Source organism: Heptranchias perlo, chromosome 30 (assembly GCF_035084215.1).
Source record: "Heptranchias perlo isolate sHepPer1 chromosome 30, sHepPer1.hap1, whole genome shotgun sequence".
Lineage (NCBI taxonomy): Eukaryota > Metazoa > Chordata > Chondrichthyes > Hexanchiformes > Hexanchidae > Heptranchias > Heptranchias perlo.
In genome coordinates this window covers 688,289-705,181 of record NC_090354.1, presented here as the reverse complement: position 1 = coordinate 705,181, position 16,893 = coordinate 688,289, and the positions used below count along the sequence as shown (strand labels likewise).

Genomic DNA, 16,893 nt, shown 5'->3' with positions numbered 1-16,893 from the left:
AAGCATACAATTGGAGGCAATCTAGTAACATGGTAGGGAATGAGTTAGGAGGTGGGAGACAGAGAGTAGAGATAATGGGTATGTACTCCAATTGGCAGAATGTGACTAGCAGTGTCCCCCAGGGATCAGTACTGGGGCCACAGCTTTTCACTGTATTTATAAATGACTTAGCCAAAGGAATAGAGAGCCATATATCGAAGTTTGCCAATGATACTAAGTTAGGTGGCACAGTAAATAGTGTAAATGGGAGCAGAAAGTTGCAAGGGGACATTGATAGATTAAGTGAGTGTGGCAGATGGAGTTCAATGTGGGAAAGTGTGAGGTCATCCACTTTGGACCTAAGAAAGATAGATCAGAATATTTTCTAAATGGTGAGAAGTGAGGAACTGGAGGAGCAGAGAGATTTAGGGGTCCGTGTACAGAAATCACTAAAAGCAAGTGGAAAGGTTTAAAAAATAATCAAAAATGACTAATGGACTGTTGGCCTTTATCTCAGGGGCTGGAATACCAAGGAGAGGAAGTGATGTTCCAGCTGTACAGAGCTCTGGTCAGACTCCATCTGGAGACTGGGTTCAGTTCTGGGCACCCGCACCTCAGGAAAGATATATTGGCCTTGAAGGGAATGCAGCACAAATTCACCAGAATGATCCCGGGGCTGAAAGGGTTAAATTATGAGGATGGGTTGCACAGACTGGGCTTGGATTCCCTCGAGTTTTAGACGATTAAGGGGTGATCTAATTGAAGTGTTTAAAATGATGAAAGGAGTTCATTGGGTCGATAGAGAGAAACTATTTCCTCTGGTGAGAGAACCAAAAACAAGGGGGCAGAACCTTAAAATTAGAGCTCGGCCGTTCAGGGGTGATGTCAGGAAGCACTTCTTCACACAAAGGGGAGTGGAAATCTGAAACTCTCTCCCCCAAAAAGCTGTTGAGGCTGGGGGTCAATTGAAAATTTCAAGACTGAGATTGATAGATTTTTGTTGGGTGAGGGGATTAAGGGTTACAGAACCAAGGCGGTAAGATGGAGTTGATGTGCAGATCAGCAATGATCCAATTGAATGGCGGAACAGGCCCGAGGGGCTGAATGGCCTCTCCTGTCCCTATGATCTGACCCATGATACTATGATCAATGGAGGGTAACTGTGCAAAGTGTAGGGGGTAGAAATTGGTAAGCATTGCGCCCATTTTATGCCCAAACAAAGCATTCCAATTTAGCAATAGGATGGTCTGCGCCCAATCTGCTAAATTCGTGGGGCTCATTTTTTTAGGCCTCCCGGGCAGATGACCATAACAGGCATTAGGCCCCTTGAACATAGGTGCCTAATGCCTGTTTAAGGAACCCTTGGAGATATTAGTCAGCGCTAAGTGGGACAGGCACCGAGTTTGCCCACTCAGCTTTTCTGCGGCTGGTAAAATCAAGAAAGGTGCTGCTCCTGGGTCCACGGTACTCCGACTGGCCACAACTGCCCCCCACACCCCACCCCTCCTGGGACTTATCTGAGGGCTGCTGCAGGTGAGGCAAGTTGGGTTGCAGTGTTGCTGGGTTTGGAGTTGGTTTGCAGTGTTGCCGGGTGTGGGGTTGGGTTGCAGTGTTGCTGGGTGTGGGGTTGGGTTGCAGTGTTGCTGGGTGTGGGGTTGGTTTGCAGTGTTGCCGGGTGTGAGGTTGGGTTGCAGTGTTGCTGGGTGTGGGGTTGGGTTGCAGTGTTGCCGGGTTTGGGGTTGGGTTGCAGAGTTGCTGGGTTTGGGGTTGGGTTGCAGTGTTGCTGGGTTTGGGGTTGGGTTGCAGTGTTGCTAGGTTTGGGGTTCGGTTGCAATGTTGCTGGGTTTGGGCTGGGCTGCAGTGTTGCTGGGTGTGGGGTTGGGTTGCAGTGTTGCTGGGTGTGGGGTTGGGTTGCAGTGTTGCCGGGTGTGGGGTTGGGTTGCAGAGTTGCTGGGTTTGGGGTTGGGTTGCAGTGTTGCTGGGTTTGGGGTTGGGTTGCAGTGTTGCTGGGTGTGGGGTTGGGTTGCAGTGTTGCCGGGTGTGGGGATGGGTTGCAGTGTTGCTGGGTTTGGGGTTGGGTTGCAGTGTTGCTGGGTGTGGGGTTGGGTTGCAGTGTTGCTGGGTGTGGGGATGGGTTGCAGTGTTGCTGGGTTTGGGGTTGGGTTGCAGTGTTGCTGGGTTTGGGGTTGGGTTGCAGTGTTGCCGGGTGTGGGGTTGGGTTGCAGTGTTGCTGGGTTTGGGGTTGGGTTGCAGAGTATCTCGGTAGGGGATTGATACGCGGGTGGTGCCAGGGGACTGGAGAATTGCACATGTTGTACCCTTGTTCAAAAAAGGGTGTAAGGATAAACCCAGCAACTACAGGCCAGTCAGTTTAACCTCGGTGGTGGGAAGCTTTAGAAACGATAATCCGGGTCAAAATTAAGAGTCGTTTGGACAAGTGTGGATTAATAAAGGAAAGCCAGCACGGATTTGTTAAAGGCAAATCGTGTTTAACTAACTTGATTGAGTTTTTTGATGTGGTAACAGAGAAGGTTGATGAGGGTAATGCGGTTGATGTTGTGTATATGGACTTTCAAAAGACATTTGATAAAGTGCCGCATAATAGGCTTGTCATCAAAATTGAAGCCCATTGAATAAAAGGGGCAGTGGCAGCATGGATACAAAATTGGCTAATTGACAGGAAACAGAGTGTAGTGGTGAACGGTTGTTTTTCAGAATGAAGGGAGGTGTACAGTGGTGTTCCCCAGGGGTCGGTACTAAGGACCATTGCTTTTTTTGATATATATTAATGACTTGGACTTGGGTGTACAGGGCACAATTTCCAAATTTGCAGATGACACAAAACTTGGAAGTGTAGTAAACAGTGAGGAGGATAGTGATAGACTTCAAGAGGACATAGACAGACTGGTGGAATGGGCGGACACATGGCAGATGAAATTTAATGCAGAAAAGTGCAAAGTGATACATTTTAGCAGGTAGAATAAGGAGAGGCAATATAAACTAAAGTGTATAATTCTAAAGGGGGTGCAGGAACAGAGAGACCTGGGGGTATATGTATACAAATCTTTGAAGGTGGTAGGACAGGTTAAGAAAGCGGTTAAAAAAGCATACGGGATCCTGGGCTTTATAAATAGAAGCTTAGAGTACAAAAGCAAGGAGGTTATGATGAACCTTTACAAAACACTGGGTCGGCCACAGTATTGTGTCCAATTCTGGGCACCGCACTTTAGGAAGAATGTGAAAGCCTTAGAGAGGATGCAGAAAAGATTTACTAGAATGGTTCCAGAGATGAGGGACTTCAGTGATGTGGAGAGATTGGAGAAGCTGGGGTTGTTCTCCTTAGAGCAGAAAACGTTAAGGGGAGATTTGATGGAAGTGTTCAAAATCATGAAGGGTTTAGATAAAGTAAATAAAGAGAAACTGGTCCCATTGGCGGAAAGGTCGAGGACCAGCAGCGACAGGAGGAGAAAGATTTTTACGCAGTGAGTGGTTATGATCTGGAATGCGCTGTTTGAAAGGGCGGTGGAACCAGATTCAATCATGGCTTTCAAAAATAATTGGTTAATGCTTGAAGGAAAAAAATTTGCAGGGCTATGGGGAAAGAGTAGGGGAATGGGACTAACTGGATTGTCCTTACAAAGGGCCGGCACGGGCTTGATGGGCCAAAGGGCCTCCTTTTGTGCTGTAACCATTCTATTATTCTATGATTGGTTTGCAGAGTTTTTGAGCGTGGAGCTGGTTTGTATTGTTGTTGGGTTGCAGTGTTGCTGGGTTTGGAGTTGGGTTGCAGTGTTGCTGGGTTTGGAATTGGGTTGCAGTGTTGCTGGGTTTGGAATTGGGTTGCCGTGTTGTATTGTTGCAACTTGCAGTTGCAGTTTTTTCAGGGTGAAGGAATGGGTTGGGTTGCAGTGTTGCTGTGTGCGGGGTTGGGTTGCAGTGTTGCTGGGTGCGGGGTTGCAGTGTTGCTGGTGCGGGGTTGCAGTGTTGCTAGGTGCGGGGTTGCAGTGTTGCTGGGTGCGGGGTTAGGTTGCAGTGTTGCTGGGTGTGTGGTTGCATTGTTGCTAGGTGCGTGGTCGCAGTGTTGCTGGGTGCGGGGTTATGTTGCAGTGTTGCTGGGTGCAGGGTTGCATTGTTGCTGGGTGCATGGTTGCAGTGGTGCTGGGTGCGGGGTTAGATTGCAGTGTTGCCGGGTGCGGGGATTTTTTAATTAGTTCATGGGATGTGGGCGTGCTGACGAGGCCGGCATTTATTGCCCATCCCTAATTGCCCTTGAGAAGGTGGTGGTGAGCCGCCTTCTTGAACCGCTGCAGTCCGTGTGGTGAAGGTTCTCCCACAGTGCTGTTAGGAAGGGAGTTCCAGGATTTTGACCCAGTGACAATGAAGGAACGGCGATATATTTCCAAGTCGGGATGGTGTGTGATTTGGAGGGGAACATGCAGATGGTGCTGTCCCCATGTGCCTGCTGCTCTTGTCCTTCTCGGTGGTAGAGGTCGTGGGTTTGGGAGGTGCTGTCGAAGAAGCCTTGGTGAGTTGCTGTAGTGCATCCTGTGGATTGTACACACTGCAGCCACGGTGCGTCGGTGGTGAAGGGAGTGAATGTTTAGGATGGTGGATGGGGTGCCAATCAAGCGGGCTGCTTTGTCCTGGATGGTGTCGAGCTTCTTGAGTGTTGTTGGAGCTGCACTCGCCCAGGCAAGTGGAGAGCATTCCATCACACTCCTGACTGGTGCCTTGTAGATGGTGGAAAGGCTTTGGGGTGTCAGGAGGTGAGTCACTCACCGCAGAATACCCAGCCTCTGACCTGCTCTTGTAGCCACAGTATTTATGTGGCTGGTCCAGTTAAGTTCTGGTCAATGGTGACCCCCAGGATGTTGATGGTGGGACATTCAGCGATGGTAATGCCGTTGAATGTCAAGGGGAGGTGGTTAGACTCTCTCTTGTTGGAAGTGGTCATTCCCTGGCACGAATGTTACTTGCCACTTATCGCCCAAGCCTGGATGTTGTCCAGGTCTTGCAGCGTGCTGGCACGGACTGCTCCATTATCTGAGGGGGTTGCGAATGGAACTGAACACTGTGCAATCATCAGCGAACATCCCCATTTCTGACCTTATGATGGAGGGAAGGTCATTGATGAAGCAGCTGAAGTTGGTTGGGCCTAGGACACTGCCCTGAGGAACTCCTGCAGCATTGTACTGGGGCTGAGATGATTGGCTTCCAACAACCACTACCATCTTCCTTTGTGCTCGGTATGACTCCAGCCACTGGAGACTTTTCCCCCTGATTCTCATTGACTTCAATTTTACTCGGCTCCTTAATGCCACACTCGTCAAATGCTGCCTTGATGTCAAGGGCAGTCACTCTCACCTCACCTCTGGAATTCAGCTCTTTTGTCCATGTTTGGACCAAGGCTGTAATGAGGTCTGGAGCCGAGTGGTCCTGGCGGAACCCAAACTGAGCATCGGTGAGCAGGTTATTGGTGAGTAAGTGCACTTGATAGCACTGTCGATGACACCTTCCATCACTTTGCTGATGATTGAGAGTAGACTGATGGGGCGGTAATTGGCCGGATTGAAGTTGCAGTGTTGCTGGGTGCTGGGTTCGGTTGCAGTGTTGCTGGGTGTGAGGTTGGGTTGCAGTGTTGTTGTATGTGGGGTTGCGGTGTTGCTGGGTGCAGAGTTGCAGTGTTGCTAGTTACAGGGTTGCAGTGTTGCTGGGTGCGGGGTTGGGTGGCACTGTTGCTGGGTGCGGGATTGGGGTGCAGTGTTGCTGGCTGCGGGATTGCAGTGTTGCTGGCTGCGGGATTGGTTTGCAGTGTTGCTGGGTGCGGGGTTGCATTGTTGCTAGCTGGAGGGTTGGGGTGCGGGGTTGCAGTGTTGCTGGTGCAGGATTGGGTGGCACCATTGCTGGGTGTGGGGTTGGCACCATTGCTGGGTGTGGGGTTAGGTTGCAGCGTTGCTGGTTCCGGGCTGCAGCGTTGCTGGGTGCAGCGTTGCAGTGTTGCTGGGATGGATTGCAGTGTTGTTTGATGCTGGGTTGGGGTGCGGGGTTGCAGTGTTGCTGGGTGTGGGGTTGGGTTGCAGCGTTGGGCTGCAGTGGTGCCGGGCGCGGGGCTGCAGTGTTGCTGCGTCACCTGCTGGTGCTGCGCAGTCTCGGAGCGAGTGTCGGGGCCGCTCGCCGTCTGTCCGCGATCCCCGGGCCCGAGAGGCCGCTGTCCAGGTAGGAAACAACCTCAGACCCGCCGGAGAGAGAAACCCGCCGGGAGCCGAGACCCCGAACCCGAACCCGGGGCCGCTCCGGCCCGTGACCCCCCCCCCCGACCCCCGTTACTCGCCCCCCCCCCGACCCCCGTTACTCGCCCCCCCCCCCCCCCCCCGACCCCCGTTACTCGCCCCCCCCCCGACCCCGTTACTCGCCCCCCCCCCCGACCCCCGTTACTCGCCCCCCCCCCGACCCCCCGTTACTCGCCCCCCCCCCGACCCCCGTTACTCGCCCCCCCCCCCGACCCCCGTTACTCGCCCCCCCCCCGACCCCCGTTACTCGCCCCCCCCCCGACCCCCGTTACTCGCCCACCCCCGACCCCCGTTACTCGCCCACCCCCCGACCCCCGTTACTCGCCCCCCCCCGACCCCCGTTACTCGCCCCCCCCCCGACCCCCGTTACTCGCCCCCCCCCCGACCCCCGTTACTCGCCCCCCCCCCGACCCCCGTTACTCGCCCCCCCCCCGACCCCCGTTACTCGCCCACCCCCGACCCCCGTTACTCGCCCCCCCCCCGACCCCCGTTACTCGCCCCCCCCCGACCCCCGTTACTCGCCCCCCCCCCGACCCCCGTTACTCGCCCCCCCCCCGACCCCCGTTACTCGCCCCCCCCCCCGACCCCCGTTACTCGCCCCCCCCCCCCGACCCCCGTTACTCCCCCCCCCCCCCGACCCCCGTTACTCCCCCCCCCCCCGACCCCCGTTACTCGCCCTCCCCCCCCCCCCCCCCGACCCCCGTTACTCGCCCTCCCCCCCCCCCCCCGACCCCGTTACTCGCCCTCCCCCCCCCCCGACCCCCGTTACTCGCCCTCCCCCCCCCGACCCCCGTTACTCGCCCTCCCCCCCCCCCGACCCCCGTTACTCGCCCTCCCCCCCCCCCCGACCCCCGTTACTCGCCCTCCCCCCCCGTCCCCCCCGACCCCCGTTACTCGCCCTCCCCCCCCCCCCCCGACCCCCGTTACTCGCCCTCCCCCCCCCCCCCCCGACCCCCGTTACTCGCCCTCCCCCCCCCCCCGACCCCCGTTACTCGCCCTCCCCCCCCCCGACCCCCGTTACTCGCCCTCCCCCCCCCCGACCCCCGTTACTCGCCCCCCCCCCGACCCCCGTTACTCGCCCCCCCCCCGACCCCCGTTACTCGCCCCCCCCCCGACCCCCGTTACTCGCCCCCCCCCCCCCGACCCCCGTTACTCGCCCCCCCCCGACCCCCGTTACTCGCCCCCCCCCGACCCCCGTTACTCGCCCCCCCCCCGACCCCCGTTACTCGCCCCCCCCCCGACCCCCGTTACTCGCCCCCCCCCCCCGACCCCCGTTACTCGCCCCCCCCCGACCCCCGTTACTCGCCCCCCCCCGACCCCCGTTACTCGCCCGCCCCCCCGACCCCCGTTACTCGCCCGACCCCGTTACTCCGCCCGACCCCCGTTACTCGCCCGACCCCCGTTACTCGCCCGACCCCCGTTACTCGCCCCCCCCCCCCGACCCCCGTTACTCGCCCCCCCCCCGACCCCCGTTATTTGGGCCCCCCCCCGACCCCTGTTACTCGCCCCCCCCCCCCGACCCCTGTTACTCGCCCCCCCCCCGACCCCTGTTACTCGCCCCCCCCCCCCCGACCCCTGTTACTCGCCCCCCCCCGACCCCTGTTACTCGCCCCCCCCCGACCCCTGTTACTCGCCCCCCCCCGACCCCTGTTACTCGCCCCCCCCCCCGACCCCTGTTACTCGCCCCCCCCCCCGACCCCTGTTACTCGCCCCCCCCGACCCCTGTTACTCGCCCCCCCCCCCGACCCCCGTTACTCGCCCCCCCCCGACCCCCGTTACTCGCCCCCCCTCGACCCCCGTTACTCGCCCCCCCCGACCCCCGTTACTCGCTCCCCCCCCGACCCCCGTTACTCGCTCCCCCCCCGACCCCCGTTACTCGCTCCCCCCCCCCCGACCCCCGTTACTTACCCCCTTATTTACTCCCTTATTTATCCTTCCCCCTCAATTGCCCCCCATTCATTAACCTGCTCCCTCTGTCCTTTATCATCTCTTATCCCTCACTCCCATTATTTACCCCCCTCTGTTTTCTCTGCTCCTTCCCCCTGTTATATCACTCTCCCTGGGGCATGATTGTAGTTTGGAGCCGGGACCCCCGCGGGTGTGAAGATATTCCCGTTGGGAACCTGGAGGCCAAGCGAGTGTGTCGCAATCTGCGATCACAACACAATTAAAGGCGAGTGTTTGTGTCTGGGAGTTTCCCCCACGCCAGGCAGCCAGATTGATAGGACGGCCTCCCTGTTGGGAGGGAAAGGAGCTGCGAGTCGGAGGGGAGGGGAGGGAGGGAGGGAGGGAGAGCAAGATCGTGGGCCGAGGAGGAAATCAGGGGGGAGGTGGGCGATATCGGGTCCAATGCGCCCACACCTGGGTTAACCCGGGTGTGGGCGCATTGGATGCGATCACGCTGAACAATTCAACTATTTTTACTGCCCACCTGTTCTTAGGTGTTAAAATGATCCCCCCTTTTTCTGTTGTATCCCCCATCTTAGCGCCTCTCCCTCGCTCCATCTATTGTATCCCCTGCCTCAGTTATGCTCCCCGCTCCCTCCACTATATTCTGTCTGCCTGTCTCTCTCGATCTCCTATTCCTTTTTCTCTCTCTCCCTGTGTATTTGTTATCTTCCTCTCTATTCTGTCTATCTCTCATATTCCTCTTTCTCTTGCTCTCACTTTCTCTGTCTCTCTGTGTCTGATGTTTTGCTGTTTTGGCACCAACTGACTGACTCCTGTGCTCACCCTCCTCCACTGGGCTACTTCTATAGAGACCAGAACTCGGGGCCATAAATATGAGATAGTTACTAATAAATCCAATAGGGGATTCAGGAGAAACTTCTTTACCCAGAGAGTGGTGAGAATGTGGACTGATTGTTCCTTCTCCATTTAAGCTGATGCAGAAAGCTCAAGATGAGCAGTTGGGTTGTGGGTGAGAGGGTTTGGATGCTCTTATCTCAGGTGCACAAAATCTGGAGCTGGGCTGAACTTTGTGGTTGTCACTGACACACCTGTATTATACCTGGTAACACTCACCTGTCACTGACACACCTGTATTATACCTGGTAACACTCACCTGTCACTGACACACCTGTATTATACCTGGTAACAGTCACCTGTCACTGACACACCTGTATTATACCTGGTAACACTCACCTGTCACTGACACACCTGTATTATACCTGGTAACACTCACCTGTCACTGACACACGTACTGTACCTGGTAACACTCACCTGTCACTGACACACCTGTATTATACCTGGTAACACTCACCTGTCACTGACACACCTGTATTATACCTGGTAACAGTCACCTGTCACTGACACACCTGTATTATACCTGGTAACAGTCACCTGTCACTGACACACCTGTATTATACCTGGTAACACTCACCTGTCACTGACACACCTGTATTATACCTGGTAACACTCACCTGTCACTGACACACGTACTGTACCTAGTAACACTCACCTGTCACTGACACACCTGTATTATACCTGGTAACAGTCACCTGTCACTGACACACCTGTATTATACCTGGTAACACTCACCTGTCACTGACACACCTGTATTATACCTGGTAACACCCACCTGTCACTGACACACCTGTATTATACCTGGTAACACCCACCTGTCACTGACACACCTGTATTATACCTGGTAACACCCACCTGTCACTGACACACCTGTATTATACCTGGTAACACCCACCTGTCACTGACACACGTACTGTACCTGGTATCATTGGCCTGTCACTGACACACCTGTATTATACCTGGTAACACTCACCTGTCACTGACACACCTGTATTATACCTGGTAACACTCACCTGTCACTGACACACCTGTATTGGATCTGGTAACACTCACCTGTCACTGACACACCTGTATTATACCTGGTAACACTCACCTGTCACTGACACACCTGTATTATACCTGGTAACACTCACCTGTCACTGACACACCTGTATTATACCTGGTAACACTCACCTGTCACTGACACACCTGTATTATACCTGGTAACACTCACCTGTCACTGACACACCTGTATTATACCTGGTAACACTCACCTGTCACTGACACACCTGTATTATACCTGGTAACACTCACCTGTCACTGACACACCTGTATTATACCTGGTAACACTCACATGTCACTGACACACCTGTATTATACCTGGTAACACTCACCTGTCACTGACACACCTGTATTATACCTGGTAGCATTCACCTGTCACTGACACACGTACTGTACCTGGTATCATTGGCCTGTCACTGACACACCTGTATTATACCTGGTAACACTCACCTGTCACTGACACACGTACTGTACCTGGTATCATTGGCCTGTCACTGACACTGCGATGCTGTTTCACAACCCCTCATGTCTCATTTATCTCTGCACTCTGACACAGGACACACGACACACGGTGAAGGCTCACCACCCCCTCATGGCAGTGAGGGACGGCCAATAAATGCCGGCCTTGCCTGCAAAGTCCACATCCCGAGAATGAACAAAATTCTCATCTGGAGAATAACAGTGTTTCCCAGAAACCTGCCCGGGAGTGACTGCTTGGAACTAAACTAACACCCAAGTAATGTTAAAATAACCATTTCCAACCCTGCCTTGTCTGGGTAATGGAATGAAAATCTCAACTCTGTAGGTCACCCTCATCCTGCTGAATAACTGGCATCACCAGGACATAGATTGGGCAGAGTGATGTCAGATGAAATTTAATCCATCTGCTGCTGAAACCCTCATCAATGCCTTTGTTACCTCCAGACTCGACTATTCCAACGCTCTCCTGACCGGCCTCCCATCTTCCACCCTCCTTAAACTTAACCTCAACCAAAACTGCTGTCCGTATCCAAACTCGCACCAAGTCCCGTTCACCCATCACCCCCTGTGCTCGCTGACCTACATTGGCTCCCGGTCCAGCAATGCCTCAATTTTAAAATTCTCATCCTTGTTTTCAAATCCCTCCATGGCCTCGCCCCTCCCTATCTCTATAACTCTCTGAGATCTTTGCATTTCTCCAGTTCTGGCCTCGAGTACATCCTCCCCAAGGCCCAGCATGGGTAGCTGTGCCTTCAGCCGTCTGGACCCCGAGATCTGTTGTTCCCTCCCCAAACTCCTTCACTTCTCCACCTTTATCCTCCTTTAAGACCCCCTGAAAACCCACCTCTGACCAAACATTAAGTTGCCCCCCTCCCCACCTCCCCACCAATATCACCTCCTTTGGCATGGTGCCCATTTTTCTCTGATTACACCACTATGACACGCAGTGGGACATTTTAATATGTTAAGGACGCTGTATAAATGCAAGTTGTTCTTTAGGCTGTGTTCCAGGGGGACAGTGGGCGCAGACGGACTGTGTTCCCGGGGACAGTGGGTGCAGACGGACTGTGTTCCCGGGGGACAGTGGGTGCAGACGGACTGTGTTCCCGGGGGACAGTGGGTGCAGACGGACTGTGTTCCCGGGGGACAGTGGGTGCAGACGGACTGTGTTCCCGGGGACAGTGGGTACAGACAGACTGTGTTCCCGGGGACAGTGGGTGCAGACGGACTGTGTTCCCGGGGACAGTGGGTGCAGACGGACTGTGTTCCCGGGGACAGTGGGTGCAGACGGACTGTGTTCCCGGGGACAGTGGGTGCAGACGGACTGTGTTCCCGGGGGACAGTGGGTACAGACGGACTGCGTTCCCGGGGGACAGTGGGTACAGACAGACTGTGTTCCCGGGGGACAGTGGGTACAGACGGACTGCGTTCCCGGGGGACAGTGGGTACAGACGGACTGTCTTCCCAGGGGACAGTGGGCACAGACGGACTGTGTTGCCAGGTGACAGTGGGCACAGACGGACTGTCTTCCCAGGGGACAGTGGGTACAGACAGACTGTCTTCCCAGGGGACAGTGGGTACAGACAGACTGTGTGCCCAGGGGACAGTGGGTACAGACGGACTGTGTGCCTGGGGACAGTGGGTACAGACGGACTGTCTTCCCAGGGGACAGTGGGTACAGACGGACTGTGTGCCCAGGGGACAGTGGGTACAGACAGACTGTGTGCCCAGGGGACAGTGGGCACAGACGGACTGTGTGCCTGGGGACAGTGGGCACAGACGGACTGTGTGCCTGGGGACAGTGGGCACAGACGGACTGTGTGCCTGGGGACAGTGGGCACAGACGGACTGTGTGCCTGGGGACAGTGGGCACAGACAGACTGTGTGCCTGGGGACAGTGGGCACAGACGGACTGTGTGCCTGGGGACAGTGGGCACAGACGGACTGTGTGCCTGGGGACAGTGGACACAGACGGACTGTGTGCCTGGGGACAGTGGGCACAGACGGACTGTGTGCCTGGGGACAGTGGGCACAGACGGACTGTGTGCCTGGGGACAGTGGGCACAGACGGACTGTGTTCCTGGGCGACAGTGGGTACAGACGGACTGTGTTCCCGGGGGACAGTGGGCACAGACGGACTGTGTTCCCGGGGGACAGTGGGCACAGACGGACTGTGTTCCCGGGGGACAGTGGGCACAGACGGACTGTGTTCCCGGGGGGAGTGGGCACAGGCGGACTGTGTTGCCGGGGGGAGTGGGCACAGGCAGACTGTGTTCCCGGGGGGAGTGGGCACAGGCGGACTGTGTTCCCGGGGGACAGTGGGCACAGACGGACCGTGTTCCCGGGGGACTGTGGACACGGACGGATTGTGTTCCCGGGGGACCGGTGGGTACAGATGGAGTGTGTTCCCGGGGGACTGTGGGCATAGGCGGACTGTGTTCCTGCGGGACTGTGGGCATAGGCGGACTGTGTTCCGGGGGGGAGTGGGCACAGGCGGACTCTGTTCCCGGGGGGGAGTGGGCACAGGCGGACTGTGTTGCCGGGGGGAGTGGGCACAGGTGGACTGTGTTGCCGGGGGGAGTGGGCACAGGCAGACTGTGTTCCCGGGGGGAGTGGGCACAGGCGGACTGTGTTCCCGGGGGGAGTGGGCACAGGCGGACAGTGTTCCCGGGGGGAGTGGGCACAGGCGGACAGTGTTCCCGGGGGGGGAGTGGGCACAGGCGGACAGTGTTCCTGGGGGGAGTGGGTACAGGCGGACTGTGTTGCCGGGGGGAGTGGGCACAGGCGGACTGTGTTGCCGGGGGGAGTGGGCACAGGCAGACTGTGTTCCCAGGGGGAGTGGGCACAGGCGGACTGTGTTCCCGGGGGACCGGTGGGTACAGATGGAGTGTGTTCCCGGGGGACTGTGGGCATAGGCAGACTGTGTTCCTGCGGGACTGTGGGCATAGGCGGACTCTGTTCCCGGGGGGGAGTGGGCACAGGCGGACTGTGTAGCCGGGGGGAGTGGGCACAGGCGGACTGTGTTGCCGGGGGGAGTGGGCACAGGCGGACTGTGTTGCCGGGGGGAGTGGGCACAGGCAGACTGTGTTCCCGGGGGGAGTGGGCACAGGCGGACTGTGTTCCCGGGGGGAGTGGGCACAGGCGGACAGTGTTCCCGGGGGGAGTGGGCACAGGCGGACAGTGTTCCCGGGGGGGGGAGTGGGCACAGGCGGACAGTGTTCCTGGGGGGAGTGGGCACAGGCGGACTGTGTTGCCGGGGGGAGTGGGCACAGGCGGACTGTGTTGCCGGGGGGAGTGGGCACAGGCAGACTGTGTTCCCGGGGGGAGTGGGCACAGGCGGACTGTGTTCCCGGGGGGAGTGGGCACAGGCGGACTGTGTTCCCGGGGGGAGTGGGCACAGGCGGACAGTGTTCCCGGGGGGAGTGGGCACAGGCGGACAGTGTTCCCGGGGGGAGTGGGCACAGGCGGACAGTGTTCCCGGGGGGGAGTGGGCACAGGCGGACAGTGTTCCCGGGGGGAGTGGGCACAGGCCGACTGTGTTCCCGGGGGGAGTGGGCACAGGCGGACTGTGTTCCCGGGGGGAGTGGGCACAGGCGGACTGTGTTCCCGGGGGGGAGTGGGCACAGGCGGACTGTGTTCCCGGGGGGGAGTGGGCACAGGCGGACTGTGTTCCCGGGGGGAGTGGGCACAGGCGGACTGTGTTCCCGGGGGGAGTGGGCACAGGCGGACTGTGTTGCCGGGGGGAGTGGGCACAGGCAGACTGTGTTCCCAGGGGGAGTGGGCACAGGCGGACTGTGTTCCCGGGGGGAGTGGGCACAGGCGGACAGTGTTCCCGGGGGGAGTGGGCACAGGCGGACAGTGTTCCCGGGGGGAGTGGGCACAGGCGGACAGTGTTCCCGGGGGGGAGTGGGCACAGGCGGACAGTGTTCCCGGGGGGAGTGGGCACAGGCGGACTGTGTTCCCGGGGGGAGTGGGCACAGGCGGACTGTGTTCCCGGGGGGGAGTGGGCACAGGCGGACTGTGTTCCCGGGGGGGAGTGGGCACAGGCGGACTGTGTTCCCGGGGGGGAGTGGGCACAGGCGGACAGTGTTCCCGGGGGGAGTGGGCACAGGCGGACAGTGTTCCCGGGGGGAGTGGGCACAGGCGGACTGTGTTCCCGGGGGGAGTGGGCACAGGCGGACTGTGTTGCCGGGGGGAGTGGGCACAGGCGGACTGTGTTCCCGGGGGGAGTGGGCACAGGCGGACTGTGTTCCCGGGGGGAGTGGGCACAGGCGGACAGTGTTCCCGGGGGGAGTGGGCACAGGTGGACTGTGTTGCCGGGGGGAGTGGGCACAGGCGGACTGTGTTCCCGGGGGGAGTGGGCACAGGCGGACTGTGTTCCCGGGGGGAGTGGGCACAGGCGGACTGTGTTGCCGGGGGGAGTGGGCACAGGCGGACTGTGTTGCCGGGGGGAGTGGGCACAGGCGGACAGTGTTGCCGGGGGGAGTGGGCACAGGTGGACTGTGTTGCCGGGCGGAGTGGGCACAGGCGGACTGTGTTCCCGGGGGGAGTGGGCACAGGCGGACTGTGTTGCCGGGGGGAGTGGGCACAGGCGGACTGTGTTCCCGGGGGGGAGTGGGCACAGGCGGACTGTGTTCCCAGGGGTCTGTGGCTTTGACCTGACTCACTAACGGTCACTGTGAACATTGTCCCTCTCTCTCCGTGCCCCGTTCGCACCGCCCTGAGGCCGTGCCCCGTTCGCACCGCCCTGAGGCCGTGCCCCGTTCGCACCGCCCTGAGGCCGTGCCCCGTTTGCACCGCCCTGAGGCCGTGCCCCGTTTGCACCGCCCTGAGGCCGTGCCCCGTTTGCACCGCCCTGAGGCCGTGCCCCGTTCGCACCGCCCTGAGGCCGTGCCCCGTTCGCACCGCCCTGAGGCCGTGCCCCGTTCGCACCGCCCTGAGGCCGTGCCCCGTTTGCACCACCCTTGCTCCCTGTTACTCTGCTGATTGTTGTGATCTGGTTTCAGGCTCAGGATGGAATCTGCAGCTTCTCCGAATAAACCTTTGGCCAAGATGTCCATGGACTGGCGGAAACGGGTCAAGTCTGAATACATGCGTCTGCGACAACTGAAACGCTTCCGCAGAGCGGATGAAGTGAAGGTATCTGTGGGTGTGTAGTGTTCACGACGGCTGTGATGTCAGTGCACTTTCCGCACAGTCTCTGGGTGAAAAGCCGCTTGCAGTGAGCGGCTGGGGGTGAGAAAATTGCTCCTCATCCGACCCTGACCCTGACCTCACCTGACCCTGACCTGACCTGCCGTGCACTTTGAACTAATGATAAATTAAATGGTGAGGTTGGGATCCAGTCAGCTGATGAATGTGAAGTCGTGCCATGTGCAGATAGATTCTGGGCATCTCTCACTCGCCTGCTTTAACCCACTGCCTTTTCCTTTCTGTGTGAAGGAGATGTTTATCTGGAACCGCAACAAGATCAGGCATCGGACTGAAATTCTTAATGAAGATTGGAGGAAGCTGAGGATCCAGCCGATGAATTTAACCACATCAGGAGGTGTTGGTTTAGGGAAACGGAAGGTAGAGTCCTGAACAGAGGGGGTTAATCCCAGGAGCACCGCGGCCGTGATGGGGGGCGGGTCTACCACAGAACAGAGGCTGGGATTTTCTCTTCTGGTTATTGTTGTGGTTTATCTGCCTGGGCTGCGTTTGTTTTTTGCCGATAATTGTCCTGTAGGCACTGTGAGCTTGAACTGTTTTTGTGTGTAACAGGGCGCTCCTGTGGCCGCTGTTCGTACAGCAGCCGAAGGAGTGACGACCCTTGCACTGGATCAGGTGCAGGTTTGAACAGCAGGAGTGAAGTTTAACTGGGCCATTCCCAGGAAATAGCGCACTGGGTGAGTTTAATGCGTAAACTGACCTGCTTCAAACCTGATGCCCTAATCCTCTCAAAGAGCAAACTGTAGTGGGGGAGGGGGGTCTCTGTATGGAGGGGGTGTCTGTCTGGGGGGTCTCCGAGGTTGGAGGGTCTCTGTATTGCGGGGTGGGGGGTTCTGTGTGGGGGGTCTCTGAGGTTGGAGGGTCTCTGTATTGCGGGGTGGGGGGTTCTGTGTGGGGGGTCTCTGAGGTTGGAGGGTCTCTGTATTGCGGGGTGGGGGGTTCTGTGTGGGGGGTCTCTGAGGTTGGAGGGTCTCTGTATTGTGGGGTGGGGGGGTTCTGTGTGGGGGGGGTCTCTGAGGTTGGAGGGTCTCTGTATTGTGGGGTGGGGGGGTTCTGTGTGGGGGGGGTCTCTGAGGTTGGAGGGTCT

At 58.0% G+C, this 16,893-nt stretch overlaps 1 protein-coding gene across 1 annotated transcript; it reads left to right on the top strand.

Annotated features, from left to right (window-relative positions):
• The first annotated feature begins 6,111 nt into the window (after positions 1–6,111).
• Positions 6,112–16,537, top strand: LOC137300087 (histone-lysine N-methyltransferase EZH2-like). The gene is made up of 3 exons (XM_067969182.1): positions 6,112–6,195; positions 15,602–15,734; positions 16,038–16,537. Exons 2-3 carry the CDS (start codon positions 15,609–15,611, stop codon positions 16,176–16,178), a joined length of 267 nt encoding a protein of 88 aa, XP_067825283.1. The 5' UTR covers positions 6,112–6,195; positions 15,602–15,608; the 3' UTR covers positions 16,179–16,537.
• The last annotated feature ends 356 nt before the right edge of the window (positions 16,538–16,893 follow it).

What these genes read in the sequence shown, in the direction of transcription:
- LOC137300087 (XM_067969182.1), top strand. Translation starts at nt 15,609, where the DNA reads ATGGAATCTGCAGCTTCTCCGAATAAACCTTTGGCCAAGATGTCCATG. An exon ending in GCAGAGCGGATGAAGTGAAG is followed by an intron (nt 15,735 to 16,037) that starts GTATCTGTGGGT and finishes TTCTGTGTGAAG; the next exon opens with GAGATGTTTATCTGGAACCG.